This window comes from Chionomys nivalis, chromosome 14 (assembly GCF_950005125.1).
Source record: "Chionomys nivalis chromosome 14, mChiNiv1.1, whole genome shotgun sequence".
NCBI classification, from domain to species: domain Eukaryota; kingdom Metazoa; phylum Chordata; class Mammalia; order Rodentia; family Cricetidae; genus Chionomys; species Chionomys nivalis.
This window is the reverse complement of record NC_080099.1, coordinates 26,653,556-26,677,913: the sequence shown is the minus strand read 5'-3', so window position 1 is coordinate 26,677,913 and position 24,358 is coordinate 26,653,556. Positions and strand designations below refer to the sequence as shown.

Sequence of the window (24,358 nt, the reverse complement as noted above, 5' to 3'; positions counted from 1 at the left end):
AAAGAACAACACAAGTATTTATAAGACTAATTCAAAGGCAAGGCTTTTCAATGAAACGTATTGAAACCTTCTCATGAAAATTTAAGTACAAAAGAAACGAGATGAGCAAGAAGTATGCAATCTGAGGGTATCGCACATTTAATTCTCCAATTAATTCATTTGTGTGAGCCCCCCCCCTTCAAAAAGAAGGGCTGTGTCATCGTTTTACAAATACCCCTTGAATTAAGCAATGGCCTACTCAAAAACTATAAACACATACAGCGACAACTACAAATATCGGCTATTTAGTTTTCCCTTAAATACAATGTTTTTATGGTATAAATGTCATGGAACCAGAAATTGAAACAGTTCACTGTACATTTCTGGAAATAAACTTCAAAGCACATCTGGTTTACATTGAACTAGTTATGTCACTGGAAACACAATCGAAACCACAGTCCTGGATGTAAAAATTTTAACTTTCACAGACTCTCCAAGCTCAAGCAAAATGAAATAATTCTTTTGTAACCTCAGTCTAAAATACAGAGAAACCTCCTGCTTATTGGTACTGTTGCTTATTATATATTTAAATTAATCTATTGAAACCATGAATTACAAATAGAGTCAGCGAACAGAGAAAACACATACACAAAAAGCTGAAATTTGCAAAGAGTCTGGTACTAATTCTCTGTCTAGCCCATGGAAATTAGTGAAGGAAGACTGGAGAGGAGAGACCAGGCTGACAAATTGACTGTGCCCAAAGGTGGAAGTCAGGAGACTCAAGAAGACAAGAGATGAGAGGCCCCTCGGTCGGTTCATATGTAGTTTGGGGGAAAACGTTAAATGAAAGGCAAATAACAGTGGGTAAAATAGTTACTTGGGTAAGTTTCCAGGCTAACTGATTATTATTTTTTTAATTTTCACCAACATCATAAGGTTGGAGCCCAAATATTTTTCTATCATTTCATCTTTATTCATAGTCTATAGACGCCTTTCCTATGAATCCCAGATAAAAGTCTTTTCCATATCAAAGGCAAGACTAAGGTTTACAGGAACAAGTGCTCTTTGAACAAAGTAAGTCAAGACATCTACCCTCCTTGTTGTCTGGTTTGCCACTGAAGTGACTTACCATTTATGTGACAAGCCAGCATTTTGCTACTAAATGTCATTCTGTCCTTTTCTTTGGTAGTTTACCTATCAATGCCTTTTAACTCTGTCTTACTTGTTTTAACAATTCAGTGTTCGCACCACAGAACCAGACCGCAGCCACGTGGTTCCCACTCTCTCTCATGCCATCGCCAGAGGGAATGGCTGCATGTGACAGGTAGGAAGCTAGCTTTTAATCATCAATAGTTCTGAGCTAATCGAGACGACATCTCATCTACCCTTAATTCTACGTTTCCTGAGATTTAGAGAAACTTACCCTTTAACAGAGAACCGAATTGGTAAAATGTAGCAGAGGTGTGGCTATCCAGGAAAAACAAAAATGCCATAAACCTCTTACCTCGCCCTTCTGGGATTGGGGGACAAGCAATACAGGGAAATGCTCTAGAGGAGCTTTTCTCAGAGAATATTGAAGGAAAATGGGTTGTAGGAGTGTGAATGGAAGCCAGGAAATAGAAAATGTCACGTGTATAGTTGCAGAGCCTAGCAGGCTTTACCAAGAGATGCCCCCCGCTCTTCGGGGATGCCCTGACCATCTGTGGAGAAGACAAGTACTCCAACCCAAAAAGGATGGGTGTGTCCTGCCAGACAATAAGGGAAGCAATTATCTTAGCTCAGTTTAGGAAAATGTGATTTTATGAAAATGACTGTCCTCCCACCCATACATATTGGTTAATTACTCTTTTTTAGAGGTCCCTCCAACTCAATCCAAACTTGGAACTGCGCTTTGCAATTGCATTCCTTTGGCTTCAGCTGAGACATTTGTGTTTTGGCATCTTGTTCAATAGTCCTAAGTTGCTTCTGTCCACAAGAATGCTTTGAAGTTAAAAACGAAGATGAAAAGAGGATGCTAACATCTCCCCCCACCTTATAATAGCGCTAGTGCACTTTTCCTGGGTGTGGAGTCAGCGAGGAACAATCACATCCACAGAAAAGGAAAGGGTTATTCTGCAATAATTAATATTAACTTTCTTAAAACAAACTAGTTCCGGGACAGGCACCAAAGCTACAGAGAAACCCTGTCTCGAAAAACCAAATAAATAAATAAATTAAATAAATAAATAAATAAAAAAATAAACAAGCTACTATTTGGAAGTGGTAGCAGGATTTGAGCAGATTATAGGAGCTGTCTGCAGGCCCACATCCTAGACACTAAAGGAAGAAAATGAATGGTAGCTAAGAAACACAGATTATTCTGAAACAGAACTGGGATCAAGATATCAAGTCATCCCTGAATGCACTCACATCATAGCCCGAGTCCCACTGAAAACGGAGACCTCCTTAAGCACTGAACTTGTTCAAGAAGCTTGCACCGCAGAAACTCAGGGCAGAAAAAACGAGGTTTTAAAATATTGGCCTAATTTAGAGTTACAAACCCAAATTATATCCTTCAGCTAGTCAAGCGGAAAGGATAATTTTCATAGAATATATATTTCAGGGAAGAATTAGTTTCACATAGGCTCCAAATATTTTTCTAGGTCAAGGTTTTGACACTATCAACCATCCACTTCACAATGAAGTGGCTAGCCGCTGAGTACTTTTGGAATGTAGGTTTTTAGGTTAGTGTGTCACAGTGATTTTTTTTAAAGAGTAAACCAAGTGAACAAAATCAGGTATTTTATTTGAAAGAGTGAAGTTATACGGCTCTTTCTGTTGGTTTTGACAGCTGTGTGATGATCACCTATGTGAATGGAACAAACTAGCAGTGTTTATAAACTGTGTTTACATGACTGCCAATCCCAGAACCTTCAAATCCACGGGCAGGGATCATTCTCTCACACGTATTTTGATGGCACCCCTTTACTATGACTTCTGTGGATGTATTTTGAGGTGCTTCTGGGGCTCAGACATGCCAAGTCACGGAAGATAGCCCAGCCCTTACCTTCACAGGTCTCTGTCTCTGTCCGGAACACATAGCCAGGGGGACATGTGCAGCTGTAACTGCCCGGGGTGTTTCTGCATAAGCCATTGTCACAAAGCAGCCGGTTTACCAAGCACTCGTCAATGTCTGCAAGTAGTCAGCAGAAGACAAGACGTGGACATGGTTACAGGAACATCACATGAACCACCTACGCTTTATTTTTATTGATTTTGTCCCTTACTCTTTTCTCTGACTCAGTACTGTTATGCCACACTAGAGCAAACACATTTTGTGCTATTCAGTGGGTTCCTTCTTCTTATGCCGGTGGAGGCTTTTACGATCTTCTGAAGTCCTTGGAAAATGTGTCAGACTTAGCAAGGGCTCATTCTTTGTTCTCCTTCAGTTACCTTCCCCCACTCCCTAAAAGTGATTATGCTAGGTTTATTTTTACATTGAAAGCACTGATAAAATATAATAGATAGTTAAACTCATTTGCCAGTAACCTTACACATAATAAGAATACGATATTTTTCAATTTTTTTTCTATTAAAATTCCAAGAATGCATTAAGTGTCGGTTATGGGAAATTTTCCCATTGTGTTTTCAGCTAAAGAAGAGGAGATCCTAGCGGAGCACTGTTGATGCATTTCATACATTCCTCTGGTCATTTAGAACGGCCCAAGGAAGACGGTTTAAAACCTACAGTTCAAATATTCACATTATCTCCCTTTATTTGGAACAGATCTCACGCTGTAGCTCCAGCTGGCACTGAATTCACTCACTGTGGGCTGAGGTTACAGGCACTGACTTCTTATCGGCAAGTTTGGTTACTGAGAGGAAGAAATAATAACCGCACTTGGGGATAGGGAGTTCCTTTTGCTTAAAGTGACATTTTTCCTCTAGCAAGCAGTTGCCCTTGGTCAAACGGCATAGGGTCACCCTGATGATACCAAAACAGGGATCAGGAAACAATTTCACGTAGCATCACCATAAATAGTATTCTTTCTGCTTCACTTGAGTCTTATCCACTCTGGATGCTCTATTTTGCTCTGATTCCATCTTTTAATATGTCTTCTTAAGTTAAAATTGTATAAACTCAGTCACTTTTCTTCAAGGGTGTAGCCCCTACTAGGATGACCATGCTCCAGTGGATGATCGTATACACCCACGCATAGATGGGCAGCACAAATTGGGCTCAACTGGTTACTATTTTAAAAAAAGAATGGATGAAGTTGGAGGGGGTGAGAGAGTAGAAGGGGGAGGGATGGGTGTAGAAGGAGCTAGGGGAGGGGCAGGAGATGTATGCTTAACATGCTTTGTATGCACATATAAAATTATCCAAAAATTAGACATATATATATATTTTAAAATATATATATTAAAAAAAAACTAATCCCAAATGAGGCCACATCCTATGCTACTGAGGTTGAGGACTTTGATGTATGTTTACTAAGGGACACAGTTCAATTCCATGAGAAATGGGTAAGAAAATTATGAGTCAAATACTTGATAAGACTTGCATGTTTTTTTATTTTATGTGTGTGTGTGTTGCCTACATGTATGTATGTGCATTGTGTACACACAATGTGGAGAGCGAGAGAGGGTATCACATTTCCTGAAAACCGGGGGTCACAGAGAGCTATGAACCGCCATGTGGGTCCTGGGAACTGAACCCTGGTCCTCTGGAAGAGCAGTCAGTGCTTTTAACTGCTGCAACATCTCTCTAATCCCTTCATCTATAAGTCTTTAACAAACATCACACATATGTAAAGTGTCATGGCTTTGTGACCTGAGTTCTGCGTGGGCCTGGTCACAGGATATTTTTGGCTTTCAAAGGGCCCACCCACGTGCTCATTCAGAATTGTCTTTGCTTCCACTTAACAAAGGGTGGTTTGGTTTCTATGATTTATTTATTTATTTATTTATTTATTTATTTATTTATTTATTAAGACAGGATTTCCGCCCGGCTGACAAGGGACTATGGTTGTCATAGAGCTTGAATTCCTGATCTTTCTGATTCCCAAATTCTATGATTACAGGTGTGTGTCACCACCATTGGTTGACGTGGTGCTGAGGATTGAACCCAAGGCTTCAAGAATTCTAGGCAAGCTCCTAGCAATGGTTCCAAACTCCTGGCCCATCTGCATGCTTTTAGAACTGTTCAATAATCTTTGGCTGGTACACTTTCTTATATGTGTTTAGTTCATTTAAGTATATAAGAGTCTATTTAAGCATGTAATAATAAGAACGTAATTTAAATTCATCTGTCTATATCTTAAATTCAAGATCAAATGGGTATATTAAGCAATAAAACCCTTAACAAAAACACAGCTATTAAGTTTCTTTACTCATAATCATCAATTGCTTGGTTGTAAAAAGCATTCTGGGTAATTTGTAAGCGTTATGTACAATGATAATTCCAATAATTCTCATTTTATGAAAATGGACTCAATTGTTCTGTGGGACAGTTTTGATTTTATCCAATCTCTTGAAGATGTAAACTAATAAAGCATTAGCCTGAAAGTCTCCTTATCTTCCTCCTTTTCCTTCTGCTGAATATAAATTACACAGGAGTTTGGTTTCCACGTTCTTTTGTAAGTTACAAAGGGAGAGACTTCTCTCAGCTATCATGTTTAGGCATAGCAGTAACTAGTAGTTTCTTGATAAAGTCAAGGTTCCTCCAACCTGGGTCACCACACTTTCCCAACCTATCAAGTGGGTTAGCCTTTGAAGTCTACACCTCACCGAAAACATTTAGGATTCAGATAACTACAGAGAAGCAGTTGGTGAATGATTCATTTGTAGTCACTCTCTTGGGAAAAGACTATTTAAACATAAAAGTACCCCACCAAATTCGACGCTGTCCTGTAGAACTCAATTCTAATAATTTTGTATCAATGCACAATACAAAGGCAATAAGAAAAGGTACGGGAGGTCTAGTTTTCATCATTAATTATTGTTTCTCCTCTGATCCAGGGAATTAAGCGACCCGAGTGGCTCTTGTACACATCCGCAGGAACTTACCGATGCAGTTTCTTCCAGAAGCATCTGGCTCATAGCCGCTATTGCAGTTACAGCGATAGCTGCCTCTCAAGTTTTCACAGATCCCATTGGCGCAAATGTCAGGGTCCAAAGCACACTCGTTGATATCTGCATGAAAGGGAGCATGTTTAACACTCACAGACACCTGTTTGCCGACACAGGAGGATCTAACAAGGAGCTTTCGGCACGTGAAGCATCTAACTTTGAAAACTTACCGTTTGTGTTTTAGAAAGAAACAGGAAATAAAATAAGAAAAAAACTGAAGGATATGACACTGGTAAGTCAAGAGATAGTAATGAAAAGAGCTGGCCCCACCCAAATAGTTAATCCATCTAGTATGTCTATATTTTTGACAAAATTAATAAAGAAAAATTACAGGCTGTTGGCTCAAAATCCAAAAGAAATCTCAATTTAATAAGTATGATAGCCATCTAATTAAAACATGGAGATTTATTAGGAAGGCCTGTATGACTTCATAGTACAGGGTGTTCTTGCTTTGTTCTCATAATTAGCAATTATTTAAGTAATGGGATACATAGTGCTTCTCATTGTTCCTGAGTTAGAATGAACCCAGAAGTCACTAAAACATGGCTACTCGACAACTCAGTTTACAGCAAGCCAAGGACATGACTACTGCCTCGTTGCCCAGGAACTGTGGCAGGTGAACTCCAATCAAACAAACACGCAATTCCCAACAGGCAGGGGCTTTGGTGGGAGGCCAATGACAGGGAATTAACAAAACAAACAAACAAAAACAAAAGAAAGCAACAAAAGGGGAAAAAACCCCAACAACAAACTACTGTGTTGCGAAAGTCCCCATTTGGTTCACTGTGATCAAATTCTGGTAATGGCTGTTCCCAGGAATTGGGAAGGATCTGCCAATCAGAACATCCCTATAATCCCAGGTGCTGGGACAGAGAAGGAGGCTCAGGAATTAAAGGCCAGCCTGGGCTTCAGGACACTGTCTTAAAAAAGGAAAATGAAATCAGAAAGACCTTCTTAGAAACTCTCTTCTTATTTACCTATGTTTTCATTTTGTATTTGGGAAAAAATATCCCAGTAACATTCTGCCTTTCTCTGGTCTCAGATACTCATTTAAAATGTAACAGCATTGCCTGAAGATTTACAGTCCGCCCCAATGCGGTCTCAAACCTTTGCCCTTATCAACACAGATGCCCTTGCTTCTCTTTCAGAGTCTTGTTAAAAACATGACACACAGTTGGAAATAAGAGACCATGAATGAATTTTACTTCTGCAGTTGGAGAGGAACATTTTGATGGTTTTTAGAGCATAAAAAATCTTAGTTATTTTGGGATGGTGTATCTCAGACCTGATCCATATCAAATATCTCTTAAAGACAGGCATTTTTTTCCTAGCTGTATCTATATCATTATTTGGTGTAGTGCTATCTTAAAGAAACAGACACATAAAATCATGGATATGGATTGTGAGTGAGAGTCTCAGTGGAACACTTTTAACAGATAAATATTTATCTGTCATGAAAAGCAGTCACATGTGAAATGTCACTTCATGCCATCTAACTTAACAGCTATTTCTCTGGAAGATGGAAGATGGTTCACCCTACCAGTCTCCACTTCTTCATTTTCACAGTAAATATAAGCACATTCCCATGATAATCAGAAAGCCATGAGACTGGGAGTTGAGCAGAATTACCTCTTCCATCCACAGTGATGCCCACTCCACTGCTACAAAGGCCTTGGAACTCAGCTGTGTGATGAAAACAGACAGAAAGTGTTAAGCCACGCCCATTCCACATCCCTCCATTAACATAACAATGGAAATAGAAAAGTTTAAAGAAGCTTATTCCACACTTCGTCATTAACATAACAATTTTATGTAAACTCATCTTAGTAATGAAAAAATTCACTATTTTCTAGACCATAATAATTTCAAGAATTTTAAGAATCACTGTAATGTATAAGAAGTAGAATTACTTGCAACCGTGGGTAGGGATGATCTCACTATATTGATAAATGCTTCAATATTTTTCTCACATGCAACTTTAATCTAAGACATGCCACCACATTGCCTTTGTCTTCTTTTCTCCATGACAACATGACAAGAGTCGAGACTTGAGTCATCATAGTTACTGAATACCAGGTATTCTCCATTTTACATCTAATAATTGATCTAATTGTTCTAATAAGCCAGCCAGAAACATTTTTTTCCCTCTTAAAAGGAAGTAAATTAACAAAGAGTAACAGATTAATTTGCCCCAAGCTACTGAGGTGGGTAGGGAAATAGGCTTGGGTCCTAAGAGCTCTGTCATAGACGTGTTATGTCAATGTCCCCTTTATAGGGCATCAATATTTTATTCTCAGTTATAATGGAGAGACTACATTTCTTCATCAGTCCCTTACTGATATAGTTCAATCTTTCCAACTTGGAAAAACTTAGACAAGCAATGACAGCTTCAGCTATGATTCTCAAATAATTAATTTTTTTGGAAGTAAAACTTATCCAAGTGTATGCTTCTTATGAGGCTAACATCCCTTCCCTGTTCCCAGAATACTCAGCCTTCTGCCATTTAAGAGTATCTCTTTTGGTATATCTTCCCATCACAGGAAAAAAAATCAATTGCCTATGGCTTCTCCAAACTGATAAATAAAATTGCCATTTCATTATAGCAGACATTTTTTTCACATGTAAAACTACCATTTGCATTCTCCTTTGCTAACTCCTGTGTGCAGTAAACTTTTTTCAACAGAGCGTTTCCTTGCTGATTAGCATGTGTTCCTTGAAGAGAGAGGGATAATATATGAAATGCTTTCTTTCCGTTTAAATCTGTGTTTTAATACCTGATATTAAGTTTAGGATATTTTATCCCCACGTTTTTTTCCTACAAAGAAAATGTCATATTCAGTAATTTGAGATGCATGGAATATTTTTTCAAATGTTCGAACAACCCATTTAAGACTATCCACAGAACTCAAAACCCATCAACTTTGCAGGAAGTTCTCTCTTATCTTTCACATGGAAAGAGAACCAACTAAGTGTGCAGCTCTCTGCTGCATTTACCCCACTGCCCCAGGCAATGGCCTGCTTCATCCTTCATGCTTTCCCTGCTCGTGACCCTTTCAAGGTGCCGATCATACAGATTGTAATTTGTGTTTGCTGCCTGTGATCCCAAGTATTTTCAACCTGAAGAAAAAGCAGGGACTCCATTTATTTTCAAACCCCGCTGTACTTAGGCATTTTCTACAGAGGTTCCTTGAAAGTATGAACGGAGAAGAGTCAACCTTGATGGACCTTGGACTTGACATCATAAGATGTCAAGACGTTTACAAAGTCAACCAGATTATCTTGTATTTATAAATTCAATAACGGCACATACATGTCAAGGTATTCTATACTCTCCATAACAACACAGATCAAGGGAACTGAGGGTAGCATTTGAATATAGAATCTGTACCACAATCATAGCGGCATGAGCAAAGAGTTGCTGTTCACTGTGATCACTGTGGCGCAGCCAAAGCTTACACACAGTCTGATACTTCTGACTATATGCCGCACACACCAGTGCAAACTCACTTTTTCTTCTTCAGTTCAGAAAAAGGACAAAACACTTCCGAGCAGATGCAATCTTTGGACAAGTTTGTTGTTGAAGTTCTAGTTTCTTACAAGGGAATACCTGAATTTTTGGCAGGGCAAGGCTGGCAGGGCTCTCCAAAGCCGTAGTCTGGATTAGCACAGCAGCATTCAGACTTGGTCACTGCACCAGGGAAAGGACGCACGCACACCCCCTTCTTGATTCCTCCATAGCAGGTACTACGCATGTGAGTGTCTAATGGAAATAAACGGATGGTAAGAGAGACAGGGGCTGTTAGATAGGAAACTTCTTTAATCCGAGAAGCTACGACACTAGGAACTTCCACAGGACATCTGCCATTTCCTGTCCTTTTAGCATCTTCAGCATCTTCACGGAGGGGAAATGAATAAAAAGGAACGACTGAAAACATCCCAACACCTGTAGTCCCTAGCCCTACCCTGTGCCACACAAGTACCCAACATTCCCCTAGTCTCAAGGTCTTTCATTGGCTAAGGATGTAGCAACAGTCAAAACATCACTTTGAGCTTTAATTGTGGAGTTGTCTGAGCCTCAGCCTGCCCTTTAGCTCCATTGAGGAGTTCTAAGGAGCAGTGAGGATAAACTGCCGTGAGGTGACTAGCTTGTTGTCTAGGGAATGGCTTTGACCTTTTAAATTAAAACATCTTTTTTTTTTTTTTTTTTTTTTAACCTGTCAGGATGCTGTTGGTGACCATGGATTTTTGTTTGGATATAAATAAAAAATCTAAGTTAAAGAGCCAATTCGAATAATTCATAGCAGTGATTTCTTCCTAACATAATCAGGGATGGTTCCCACTGTTTACTGGGTGGATCGAAGAAATCTACCACAGTATGAGAATAGCAATATATAATTTTCAACCCAAACGATGTGCTCTTGTTTTAAAAAATTGAAATCGCTGTAGTGATAAAAATTTCGCAAAGGCGTTCCAGTGATTTCTGATGTGCTCCCTGTATGTGAATAAAAGAATGAAGCCTTGGTTTTGAGCATGGATTTCATGAAAAATATTCATAGACTGGCTGCTGGAAAAAGAACTAATTTCTCCTTCCCAAACCATTTTCATGTTCACTTTTAGATTTCAATGGAATCATGTAGGTGTAGACAAAAAGCAACGAAGCATTTCAAGACGACCGAATATATTTCAGCTCTCTGCACAGGAAGGGGCTGCATTCTTCTGGCTGCTAAGTGCTGACAACCTGCAGGCTGAAATGCAGCCAGGCCTGCACAGAGGATGCGGCCCAGGGAACAAATGGTTTCCATCTGCCGGCCCTGCCTGGTCCTCCTCACCCCTCCTGGGATTCAAGAGTTAGAAGCAAAGTCTTAACAACTATAGCTGAGAATTTTCTTTCTCTCCAAAACATGCTTTCAAAACTGCCTTGCTGTTTTCCTGCATGAGCTGAAGATCTGAGGGTGCAAAATGATCGACTCATCCTTCAGGTTTCCGGAAAGTACTTGGAAGGGAAAGCCCCATGAATGCATTTTCCTAACCCCCCTCAGCGTCCCTGCAGCTTTACAGCCTAGGTCCTGAAGAGCCCACAGCATCTTTTCAAAGCCAATGCACAACCGCTTTGATTCATTTTCATGGTACCCACTCGGCAGATGATTCCAAAAGGAATTCAGAATGGCTTAAGGTAAAATGTATATTCAGCCTCCTATTTTCCCTTCAGGAGTTGATGGTTTGAAGAATAACCTCAAAAACTTTAAGTTTTAGATATCAGTACACTTCTATGGCACAAGTTACTTATGACTCAGGCTTTATTTGGATAAAAGTAAGAGTTTACATGAATATAACTGTAATCCCCAATTTCATCTTGGTTATTAATAGTAACATGAATTGCCATTGAATTTGGAACTCTTGTTTCTTTGTATATCATCACAGGCCTTGAAAGAAGACAGTGTGGGTTTTTTTTTTTAGAACATTCACATGTCATTTATTTATCATTTTCTTCTCTACCCTGTCCTTTCTGTCATAAGCAATCACATGGAATGAATGCAGATTTATCTCTTTGGGGCATCTTTTATAAATTATATCACATACAAAATGGCCTTTTGGTGACAGACTCCGCTCACTTGGCACATGTTTAAGCCTCACTTGGGTTTTAGCACGCATTCTGTTTGTGGTTGAATATTACCATTCTTTTGTGTAGATATGCCCTATTTTATGTTATCAGAGATCACTTGGGACTATCGGAGAATCACAGAATGCTCACTTACCAACACATACGCGTCCATCCACCCCCACAGCCAGGCCAGGGGGACAGTCACAGCGGAAGGATCCTTCGTTGTTGATACAGTGCCCATTCATGCAGATGCCTGGGGTCTGGCATTCGTCAACATCTGCCCAGAGGAGGATAGAAGCTGGTCCATTACAGAGTAGAAGGCTTTGCTCTCTAAACCGATCTATCCTACTAGCCTTCCAACTGGGTAACTTGCAGAAAGAATATATAAAAATGGCAACTGACCTTCTATAAAAATATAGTCCTCTCAAGCTCATTTTGTAGAAGGCTGAGTAAAATCTGCTGAATGCATTGAGGGAAAAAGAGAGTCTCATAACGTCTATTATTTATTTGATTATCTTGTTTACTACTATTATTATCCAATTCAAGTTAAGCGAAGTAAATATCTACAAATCTATGAGCAGTTTTTGCAATATTTTCCACACAGAAATAGATTCTGTTTTGACATTAATCTCAACATTTCATACCTAACAAAATAAGCTGAGATAGTCCATGTAATCTTCAGTCCACTTGCATTTATCAAATGCTGTCCAACACTAAGCAGTTTCTCAACAGCAGAAACACACCTCAGTCACAGAACTGATAAGCTGTCTCCATTTCAAGACACCCAGAGTCTAACATTAGTAATGAGAAAATTGATGGAAAATGATTTCCAATAGGGATGACAGGTGAAGCCAAAGTCATCTTCATATATGCATTTAACTTTCCTAAGGAACCCCGGGATGAAGCTCCAGACTGCGGTGCAATGCTGCCTGATACAGAGAAATGCTGATCACCTATCCTGTGCTAAGTCTCAGTCAACTGACCTTGAGATATCAAGCCAAACCTATAGTTTCCACTTCATCTTGTATTCCTTTTCTTTTCTTTCTTTTTTTGGGGGCCGGGGAAGAAGTTAAAAGCTATTTATATTGCATAAACTTAGTCCCATATTATATCCCTACTGTCCTGGAATTTCAATGACATCATTGGAATTGGTAACGAATCTTATTTTATTCAGGTAGACTGGTCAAATGGAAGGCAGAAAGCATTCATTGAGCTGATTTCCTCTAAGGGAGGAAATTGAAAAGAAAATAAAAGCTTGCTTCCAAGGCAAAACCACAAAATGAGCTCCACATTACAAAGTTCTGCTTGTGAGCATGAACGTCATACAATGTCAAACAATTCCAGGACGCCTCTATTTTCATTATTAAAATTATCACTAGAACTTAACATAGCTAATGAAAACATCCAAATCACATCTTCACTTAAGATCGTAAAATTATGACGTGTTTCCAAATAACCTGTAGATCACTGCTATGGAGAAGATGTGATAATGTGCCCATAAGGAGTGAGCCATAGAAAATCCAGGCCTGGAAATAGATAGAAATGATAACTTCTCAAGGTGTTCGCCTACTTTTATTCATTTAGCCAACAATCAGGAAGAAATTATTTCTGTACTGTTTTCTTCAGACTTGCTAAAATCAATGTGCCATTTCCTTAATTTTTCCTAGACCCTGTTACCTTGCAAAGGCATTCCTGGTTCTAAGCTCACAAAGTAGTTTCCCCTAGGAAGCTTTAGGTATCTCCCTTGCTGAACTAGCAATAGAGGTGAATAACAAGAAATGAAAGTAAGGGAAATGGAATTATCCTCACATGATCCACAGATAAGAAAAGGATGCCTCCAATCACGGTGACTGTCTTATCTCAATGCTGTGCGTACCTGTGCAGTAGCGGCCGTTCGGAGCCAGCACAAACCCGGGCTTGCATATGCACTTGAAGCTGCCGTCTTCATTGATGCACATCCCATTCAAACACATGTTCGTAGTGGTACATTCATCGTGGTCTGCGGCAGAAGACAGCATGACTTTGACCCTGGCCTCAGAGAACCAAGGCTTCCTCTCCTTCTATGGTCTCCAGTCAAAACTACCTCGTATATGAGCCCTGTGCTTGTGGGCACTGCTTCACTTTTAAAAACCATTTAGATTTCACTTTGAGATCATAATATAATCACATCATTTCTCCCTTCCCTTTCTTCTCTCCAAACCCCTCTCATGTGCCTTTCTTTGCTGCTTCTCAAATTCACGGCGTCTTTCCCCATTGATTGTTTAGCTGCCATTAAAACCATATAGACACTAGTGGCTTTTGTTTTCCTGAGAAGGTAACAAGGTTTCAATGTGTGTCCAGTTTCTGATAGAATTAAAGTATGGTAATCCTCAGTCAGGTTAAATGAGCTGGCTTTGCTCAGCGAATGTGTGAGTCCCACATCTCTTCTGACATCTATTGCTCAGCTAAGCATGCCAACCAATGATGACTGGCATGCCAAACATACCAGTCAGTGACTATGGATAGCAACTTTGCCATATTCTCCCAAATTCAGAAGGAAGCTCCTTCTCTATGCTGTCAGCGTTATGCCTGGCATCTAAAAGCAGCACACTGCAGAAGAATAACTGTTATTTATACTCAAGTATGCACTGCATAAGAAAAATAAGAGAAGTCACAAATCATGAGTTGTTGTAACATGACTAATTAATTCTATCACGTTATTTCTATACTCATGCTAAATGCATTCATATTTTATTTACCTAAGTCATGTGACCAGCTTTCTTCCACACATGAGATGCGGAAGCCTTTGTAGAAATCATGCATGTGGTTCTAAAGAAAATGGATATCCTCTAAAAACCGTTTTCAAGGGAGAGAGAAAACGCCATACCGACACAGTTTTTTCCATCTGTGGTTAATTCAAAGCCAGCGTTGCAAATGCACTGGAAACTTCCATCTGTGTTCACACAGCGGCCATTTTTACAAAGGACGCCATTCTGGATGCACTCATCAATATCTGAGAAGACGAAAGAGGGGCAAACAGCATTCCTTTGCAATGCTTGTCAATAAAAACAGTAAGAGAATGCATGCGACTTGAAATACTCGCTGCATTTTTACATGTGATACCCTTAGAACGTGTTGCTTTCTCACTAACTTTTCTTCTTGCGTAGAAAGTGTAAGCAATTTCACCAACCAGAGGGAAAGAAAGAGAGAAAGAGGACAAGGTTGTCATCAATCCGACTGCAGGGGAAGACCATTTAGGGCCACTAGTGCTTAGGGTCTTAGCTGGGGTCATTCTTGTGGATTCCTGGGAATGTCCATAGTGCCAGGTTTCTCGCTAGGCCCATAATGATGCCCTCAATCAAGAGATCTCTTTCCTTGCTCTCCTTCATGTTCTTCTCCCCTTCTCTTTCTCCCTTCTCCTTCCCCTTTGGCTCTCCCTTCTCCCCACGCCAAGCTCTCAATTTTCTCAGGAGACTTAATTGTCATCATAGAACCTTCATCCAGCAACTGATGGAAGCAGATGCAGAGATACATGACTAAGCACTGGTCTGAACTGCCAGAGTCCAGTCAAAGAGAGGGAGGGAGCGATACGAGCAAAGGGGTCAAGGGCATGATGATGATACCCACAGAAACACCTGACCTGAGCTAGTGGGAACTCACTGACTCCAGGCTGACAGTGCGGGAACCCGCATAGGACTAGACCCTCTGAATGTGAGTAAGGGTTGTGTGCGGGGGCAGTCTGTGGGGCCACTGGCAGTGGGACCAGGACTTATCCCTAGTGCTTGAACTGGCTTTTTGAAGCCTATTCTTTTGGGGGGAGATACCTTGCTCAGCCTAGATATAGTGGGGAGGGCTTTGGTCCTGCCTCAAAGTGATATGCCAGACATTGTTGACTCCCCATGGTAAGCCTTACCCTCTCTGAAGAGGGGATGAGGGGAGCAGAGAAGAGGGGGGGGATTAGAAGAGGGGAGGGAGTGGAAACTTGGATTGGTGTGTAAAATGAGAAAAGATTGTTTCAAAACTAAAGAAAAAAGGAAAGCTAGAAGGAAATGGGGTGCAGTGAGATTAGGTGGGGGGGGAGGCTGGAATTATTAACGCAGCTGTGTAGGGTATAAGGGATGAAGAACTTAAAAGTCAGAACCTAATGTTGGATAAGCGAAAGAAATCACAGGGTTTCTGGGTTAATTAAGGGCAATAAAGACCAAAGGCAGGCAGGAGAAGTCGATGCAGGCTACCACCACCCGTGGGCGAACAGGAAAGGGGAAGACAAGTGGAGTTGTCTGGTAGATGAATTCCGAGATACACCAGCAGTGAGGTAGGGTTTGGATGACGGTGGTGGTGGATGAAGCCATGGGACTCTGCACGCAGACAAGGCACGATTTGGTGTTGGATTGTGAGTGGGGCTCAAAGAAAACAGTAATTGAAAATGACAATAAATCTTAAGCTCAGCGAAGTGTAATGCTGATGATACTGGGAGGAGGAGGCCATGCTGTATGGGCAAAGAAGGCAGACTGAAGGGTTTTGAAGCCAGATACTACATTGCCTGGCTTCTACATGCACACAGTGCTTATGTTGAAAGGGAGATTCTCCCAGGGCATTAGAAAACAAATCCACTAGGCAAGAGTGCTTAAGCGATTCATGCCTCGTTTTAGTAAGTTCCCTTTAACTCCAACAGCCTTGCTGACTATCTCACAGAATCGTTTTCTCTGCACAGAAACCCTGCTTTACCGATGCATGCTTGCTTCGTAGGAGTCCTCTGGAATCCAGCGTGACATTTACAGTAATAGGATCCAGGTGTGTTAACACAATCTCCATTAGTGCAGGGATTTGATGTGCATTCATCAACATCTGTGAGCAGCAAAAGAAACCATTACAGGCATCACTCAATTTGCAGAAATGTTTGTTTAAAGTGCATTTAGCCTCCTAAACTTGAGAGAAGGCCAGCCCGTGGTAATAGTCTAAATAGCGGAGTATTTATAAATGAATGAAAATTCCTTTCCTCAAATACACAGAGTCCAATGTGAAGATTTACAAAAAAAGAAAAAAAAATGCTTATTGGGGAGTACTAGAGGATTTGCTTTAATCAGGAAATAATGATTTTTTTTTCAACTGGAATAATGCCCAGTGATTAAGGGCACAGACCTTGAAAAGCACTAACATGAGTTCCAACAGACTATAATAGTAACTACAGCAAGCTAGGCAATATAATAGCCTAGGCCTTAGACAATGTCATGAGAACAATGAATGGTTTCTAAAGATACACACACACACACACGCACATGCATGCACACACACACGCACGCACACATATGAACACTACATGTGGTCAATACAGTTAGTTTTAGAGAAGAGGGCTGATGGACCATGGACTTTCTTTGCTACCGGGTTGTGGACTCAGCTATTTAAACACAACTAGGTATTCACTGAGGCTTTATTTTGTAGTAACAAACAAAACAGATAATGAAAACTGATTAAAAAGTGATTTTTTTTCCCACTATTAACTCCAGATTTCCTGCAGGTCTTAAAATTGGCACTGAGGATTTTTCTCACAGAGAATAGAATTCTATGCAATTACTACCTGATCTGAAAGACGAGAAAGCTGGAGTTTTTTGTGTAAAGTCTTTTAAGGCTCAATTAAATGTGACTCCATTTCAGAACCTTGCATGTGTAAAGCGAAGGACTAGACTTGACAATTCAGACCAGGCAAATCCCAGGGATATCACTTGGGCCAGTGTGAGTTGAATTTATCTTCCCTTAGCAATGCTCACTAAATAATATTTTGAATGCTGGCAAGTTAAAGGAGCTGGAGTGGTGGCTTGTCATCCCAGGTACATGCAGAAGCCATCAGCATCATAATTTTAGCTACATTGGAGAAAACATGGCAATCTCCTTGCAGGGTGACTATTTTAATAAACAGATCGCCACTCCTACAGATGTTCATGCCACAGGACTGCGCTCTCTCAGTCACACCAGCCTCGTTTCTATAAACCTTCAGATGGAGTGTAATTAAACCCTCACTGGTAAAAAAGAAGGCAAGGCAAAACAAAACCTCATGGTGAATATAATTAAGACAACAAAGTTTAACAGGATTAAATGCTTTTTCAATTCATTTAAAGGCCCTTTCAGCCCATTAAGACTCACGTACATGGACACTTTTGGTTGATACCATCAATTCTATTGAGCCAAAGGAATGAAGCAGAAAAAACAGGGAAAGAGAGAGTTTAAAGCATTAGCAAACACAGGCAGTATAATCGGTGCACTTTCTACTATGAAAAAGACCTCCAGTGTGCAGTGCTGAGAGTCACTTCGTTTGTCTAGATGGACATTGCTGAAGTTCAACAATTGAAAAGGATCCACGGAGGTATCTTGATGGAAGTCCCAACATAACACTGTTTAATTGAATAAAATTAGAGACCACATAGCCAACCTCCCCTTTCCAGGTAAACTGTCTGGGAAGCCATGACAAAAAGGAAAAGGCTACAGTCTTCAGCATGTCTTCCTCTCTTAAGAACCTACACGCATGGCTTATTGTTACCATAACAACTCTTCCTGCCATCCTGTCGTTCAGTGATATAAATCTGTCTCCTAGTCTTCAGGGGCCCAGTCAACAGATATGCTGTACCTGTTCATTTATTTTTATTTATTCATTAATTAAGTTGCTTTATAAGTCCAAGTGCCTTTTAAACCTCATTTGTTGATTTTTGTTTGTTTAACAGGATTATAATTTATTTTGTTCTGTTTTATTTTGAGACAGGGTTTTTCTGTGTGTATTCTTGGATGTTGTGGAACTTACTCTGTAGACCAGGTTGACCTTGAACTCATAGAGATCTGCCTACCTCTGCATCCTGGGTGCTGGGATTAAAGGTATGTGCCACCATGCCCAGTTGAGTTATATTTAATTTTCATTTTTATCTTTTTTTTATAGCTCTGGATCAAATCCAAGATCTTAAGCATGCAGGCAAACACTTCATCATTGAGTTCCTGCCCCAGCTACCAGAGATTTGGTTTTAGAACCACAAGTCACTATACCTACCTTCTGAATTTCATGTCTCTCTTCTCTATTCTGTGTCTCACATTCCAGTACTGCAAAGTGATCACATTTGCCCTTCTTAAAGGGACAGAGATAAACAACTATTAGAGTCACTACACTGTTTTTTTTTCTATGACTTCATTAAGGACTTAGTAGGGTTAAGAAGAATTCATGGGAATCTTATGAAAGAATTGTGGAAGTACTGACTATTAAAGTTGTTGAATTTTCAGACACTATTTGAGTTTAAAAGTTTATCCTTGAAAAATATTTTATATATCAATTTAGAATATACTTAATTTGAAGAGCTCCGTATTACCCATAGCAGAAGAGGAATGGGTTTATTTCCTATTGTCCTATAATGCAATGACAAGAGGTAAAAGATTTTAACAACCGTGTGACTCATACAGGCACCTAGACACTGCAGAACTTCACACCAAGAGTTGAACAAGAAAATAAGAGGAACATGCTGAGTAAAGGCCACTGGTTTCAGGCTTCAGGGGCAATTCTAGAAGCAAGAAGGGTAATTCTATAAGCAAGAAGGGCCAAAGGGTTTTTCTTGTTGTTGTTGATGTTGTTGCTTCAATGTTTAGCACAGTGATTTCCTTATGCTTCAGTAAGCATCTAACAAGAGTTCCAAATATAAGGGCAATCTATCACCCCTCAAAACAATGCCCTACTTTAAGGAGGTACCATTCTTATTCTAGCTACCAGAATATTAACTACTAGTTAAGTATTCAGCCAGTTTTTCCAAAAATGCTAGTTTGTTCGTCAAGAACTCCAAATGATTAAAAGCTGACACCCCGGAAAGAGAATGGTAGGTTTAGAAACACCAAAAACTTTTTTTTTGCTGAAGGTGTGCTTCAACATTAAGTTATGCCTGTGTGAATTATAATAGCGTGAAAGAGAACCTTGATGGGGTTTCATTGTTGAATAATGAGATCCATCTATACTGTAACCATGCATATCTGGGCACACTGCAGAAGCTCTAGGCCTCCCTAACATAGTAAACCATGCAGATATACATTCTCAATGCCACAGCAGGCAGAGGTGGCAAGAAGTGTTACAAGAACACTTCCTTTCTAGGGCTTAATATGCCTTAGGACCTTCAAGGCGTATTAAGCCTTAGGAAGGTCCTTCAATGTTAAATTAGTAACAAACTCATCCCCTGGGCATGGCTGGGTGTGATCTATGTACCATCTTTGGGTGAACTGAACAAAATCCATGGCTATGACTCTCTGGAGGATGACGTTCAAGGAGTGGCATCTGCAGAGGGAAGACAACTTGAACAACCCAAAGCCTTTAGTGGGGTTCTAGCTGTCTTTTCTAGGCATGAGTCTAATGTTGGACAATTGGGTACACCTTCAGCTAGTATCTAAAAGTATAGGGTATTTCTACAGATATGGCCACCTGCCTCAGGACTTCAGACTTGGTAAGTCCAAATGAGGAACCTAAACAACATATCCAGATGCAGTTTTCGGTATCTGGGCAACACCATATGGGATGGGTTGTGTTTCTCTCCAGTGGTTCAGAATGTGAGCAGGGAAAAGGATATGTGCTGAGTATGGCTTTTCATACCCGCCCCCCAAGGAAAGTCTGATTTATTCAGAGAGCGAGGTCATAGCTCCTATAGAGCCTGCTTCTGAGCTAGAGACCGCTCATTGTCTTCCTTTGCGTTGTCATGTCACCGACTATGACTCTAAATCAATAGATGGAATTTAGGGACACAGACTTTTCAAGACTACTTTTTAAGTGTGTGAGAAAATGGTGGCATACGCCTTTAATCCCATCATTTTGGACGCAGAGGCAGGTAGATCTTTGGGTGTTCAAGGCTAGCCTGCTCAAAATCATGAGTTCCATGGAAAGCCAGAGGTACACTGGATTTCTTAAAAAAAAAAAACAAAAAACTTTTGTTTTAAAAAAGGAAAAGAAAAAAGAAAGAAATGAAGAGAGATATAAATTGATAGAAAGATAGATAAATAGATAGATGAATGGATGGATGGAGGAAGGGAGGGAAAGAGAGATGACAGCTTCTGAGTTCATATATGGCTGGCTCACATAATAACTGGTCTCGAGGTTTGGTCTATGGGCTCTTAGACACCACTGGGATTTCAGGAATACGATTAAGAAATTTTTTCATTTTCACTTGAATATCTCACTGCCTTCTTCACTGTGTGAACGTTTTCAGTGACAGGACAAAGCAATGCTCGTGCCTGAGCCCAAATGAAAGCCACAGTGCCAAGGACACACTGCACAACAGAGCAAAGAACAGTCCTGTTCAGCAAAGAGCATTGTTTTTGACAACAGAATCATACCATACTACATATCCTGAGCTGTGAGTGTGCTTCCTAAACTCTCTGTGAACAGGAACGCATATTACACACCGTTTCTGACTGAGGCACCTCAGCTGTCTAAGAAATGAATGGCTGCACCGTTCTTTGTGAGCTGTGTTTTGACACAGGATACTATGTTTACTTGAAGATGAGCTGACATGCAAATCAAAGGTCTTCAAATGTGTGATTTGTAAGACATGCCTGTGTGCTGCCATGTTTCCTGGCATGAGTCAGCCCCACTTAAATGGTTTCCTTTATAAGAGTTGCTGTGGTTGTGGTGTCTTCACAGCAATAGATACCTAAATAAAGCAACATCCCTGTTTTCCACAATTACTCTTCTTCTTCTTCTTCTTTCCTCTTCCTCCTTTTTTTTTTTTTTGCATGGAGACAGGGTATGTTACTTAACCTAAATGTCCCTGAATAGCTAGACTGGTTGCACAGAAAGTCTCAGGGGTCATTCTGTGTCTGCCTCCCCATTGCTGGGATTACAAGAACATAATATTTTGAGCTCTACTTCCCATGCTTACAAAGTTCATACTTTACCAGCTTGGTCATCCCCACAGCCTTCTGTCTTCGTTAGATACAGCCATTTTGAATCTAAGAAATTAATGCTTGTAGACCATGTTGGCATACTCCTTTGATCCCAGCACTCAGAAGGCAGACACAGGCGGATCTCTGTGAGTTTAAAGTCTTTCTGGTCCACAAAGTGAGTTCTAGGACAGCCAGAACTACATAGTTTGTCTACATATCGGGACTACATACCTTGTCTCAGAAAACCAAAAGCAGGAGGGAGAGGAGGAAGAGAAAGAATTAGTTAATGGCTGTAGTCATATAGTCATAGCCAGCACTTTTTAAGGGTTTAAATGAGTCAGGGACCATAATATTTGTATATTTATTAGCATTGCTACTTCAAAAGGATCAATGAATATTGCTCTAAAAGTACACTCAGTTTAAAAATTTAAGTTAGAGTAAGGATAAGAATCTCTATAAAGAAATGAGAGACAGATTATATGCAGGAAAAGAAAGAATTGTGAATTCTTGATGTGACTTAAGTCAACAAACAGTTAAGGGGTCTTGGAATAAGGAGAGCGGCATACAAGTCAGAGAGACAGCACACAAATTAGTTTTACTTCAAAAGACGGTATTCAGTCCCATTTTATCTTACAGTCCAGCAGCTATGTGAAAACTTAAGAAGGATTAAAGAATTGTGAGCTTACCTATGCAATCTCCATTTGCATCCTGTTTATAGCCCATGTTGCATTCGCATCTGTAGCTAGAAACAGTGGGTACACAGCGTCCATTCAGACACAGGTTGGCGTGGTGCTTACATATGTCTATTGTCTGGTTGAGAATCGCTATGAAAAATTATGACATAATCAGGCTTGATCATTATAACATGCACTATTTACTTGAACTGATTTTTTTAGATGCTTAATAGAAATTAAGTATATATCAGAACTCAATTACTCTGTATTTTATTAAATTATATTTTTCATTTTGGAGGTGTTTGAAATATGTGTGTGTGTGCACGGATGCGTGTGTGTGCATGTGCATATGTGTGTGCATGCATGCGTGTATATGTGTGTGTGTATACACATGTGTGTGCGTGTGTGTGCATGTGCGTGTATGTACTTTAGTCATAGCCATTCTCTGTTACACTCACATTTTTATTAAATTTTAATATGAAAGATCTTAAAAAAAAACCAAATCCTCGAGACACATGGTCACAAGTTACGCTTGTTAAGTCACACATCTGGTAACTCTGCTCGTGTCTTTTTAAAAAATTTCAGGAATGTTCTACCATACATGTGAGCACTTTCCATTTCTTTTTCTTTTTTGTAACTTGCTGAATATTTAGATGTAGCAAATAGGCAGCATGCCAGAAAGAATAAACATAGCAGTGTGGGGCATTATTAAATATTATTATCAAGAACTGTGCTTTTAAAGACTGAGCTTAAATGTCAAGCAAACAGATGCTAATTCTGCTCTGAAACCCACAGTTCTCAATTTCAAGCAGTTTGACAACAATGGCAAAGTGCAAGGGAAGGGGATGCGTGCATTAGGCTGTTTGGAGAGGCCCCGAGCTGGGCTTGCTTTATCTCATCTGAGACACGGTGCTGGGACACCATCCAAGCTGTATTGGAGGAGAGCAGCGAACCAGGCCAGATGAACTGAGTCCAAAACATGCTTCCTAGTGACGTCACCCCGATCGCATATTCCTGGACTCTCATTTGTATTTTCGAAGAGCCTAGCTCACATATTCTTTTGTTCCAATTCATCAAAAGGGTTGAAGGACAGATGAAATGTTTTCCTACCACATTTTCTTGAATTTAGTATTAGTGTATTTTATATGCACACACAGACATACACTCACACACACTCTTACACACACATGCTTGTTAATATAATATCACTTGAGGCTGAAAACTCAAGAATCTAGAGGAAATGTGAGTACTTACTTAATCCAGTGATGATGGGTCCCTGTCCCCCGGCTCCTACTCCAGTTCCCCCAACACCAGGAGAAAAGCCATTGCCTCCAGGGATGGGGAGGAAGCCTGCCCCTCCTGGGCCATAGCCATTGCCATTGCCCCCCGTGCCTCCAGGTCTAGAAACGGAACTCCCTGGAATGCCACCCATTGGAAGGCCATCCAGGCACAGCCTACGGTATTCCTCTGTAAGAGAAAGAGTGTGGTTAAACAGAAACAGAGTTCTTGCTGCATCACTGAAGGAGTTGCCATAGGTCAGTTTTACTTGGTCTACACAATATGAAGAAGAAGCTTATCATCCTGTTAAATATTTTCAATGCTATATATTAACATAAGCAAGGTATGGGTGTTTCAAAAAATATTTAAAACTAATGATCCTCATTATTTTAACTGACTTGCACAAAGAGCCCTTTGTGTGCACCTCTGTATTTTACCCCCTAAGTGTAACTCATAAAATTCCAGGCATAGCTATTATTGCAAGAAATTTACTTGAGAAGGTGAAAAGCTTTAGGAAACTCATTCTACGTGTTTGGTTTTACTTGAATTCTCATCAGTATTATGTCCACCCAAATTTTATGTCTGTTTTCTTCATTTTTTAAGTGATTAGATATTAATATAGATCCAGAACAAAGTTTTAAAATAAATTTTTGCAGTAGACAGTATCCACACAGCTTTAAAAATCTTGGCTTAGTTGTATATATCAAAATTAAGTAAGAAGAAGCAAGGCTGTAGCAACTGCCTAAATGTTCTAATTATTCATGGAATTAGGGCCGTATATTAGGGATCAAACCTGGTGGTGTCTTATGGTTTCATGCTTTTGAGAGAAAGAAGAATGTCTCAT

The 24,358-nt window shown here is 40.0% G+C and overlaps 1 protein-coding gene across 2 annotated transcripts in view; it reads right to left on the bottom strand.

Annotated features, from left to right (window-relative positions):
- The window catches only part of Fbn2 (fibrillin 2), a 189,094-nt gene that overhangs the window by 74,985 nt on the left and 89,751 nt on the right, over positions 1-24,358 (bottom strand). For both annotated transcript variants that reach the window (XM_057788534.1, XM_057788535.1), the window contains exons 10-19: positions 23,491-23,703; positions 22,249-22,386; positions 16,400-16,519; positions 14,559-14,684; positions 13,569-13,691; positions 11,847-11,969; positions 9,698-9,850; positions 7,720-7,773; positions 6,028-6,153; positions 3,026-3,151 (exon numbers count right to left, since the gene is read on the bottom strand). In XM_057788534.1, the coding sequence (XP_057644517.1) occupies positions 3,026-3,151; positions 6,028-6,153; positions 7,720-7,773; positions 9,698-9,850; positions 11,847-11,969; positions 13,569-13,691; positions 14,559-14,684; positions 16,400-16,519; positions 22,249-22,386; positions 23,491-23,703 (1,302 nt within the window). The remainder of the gene's footprint in view (positions 1-3,025; positions 3,152-6,027; positions 6,154-7,719; positions 7,774-9,697; positions 9,851-11,846; positions 11,970-13,568; positions 13,692-14,558; positions 14,685-16,399; positions 16,520-22,248; positions 22,387-23,490; positions 23,704-24,358) is intronic.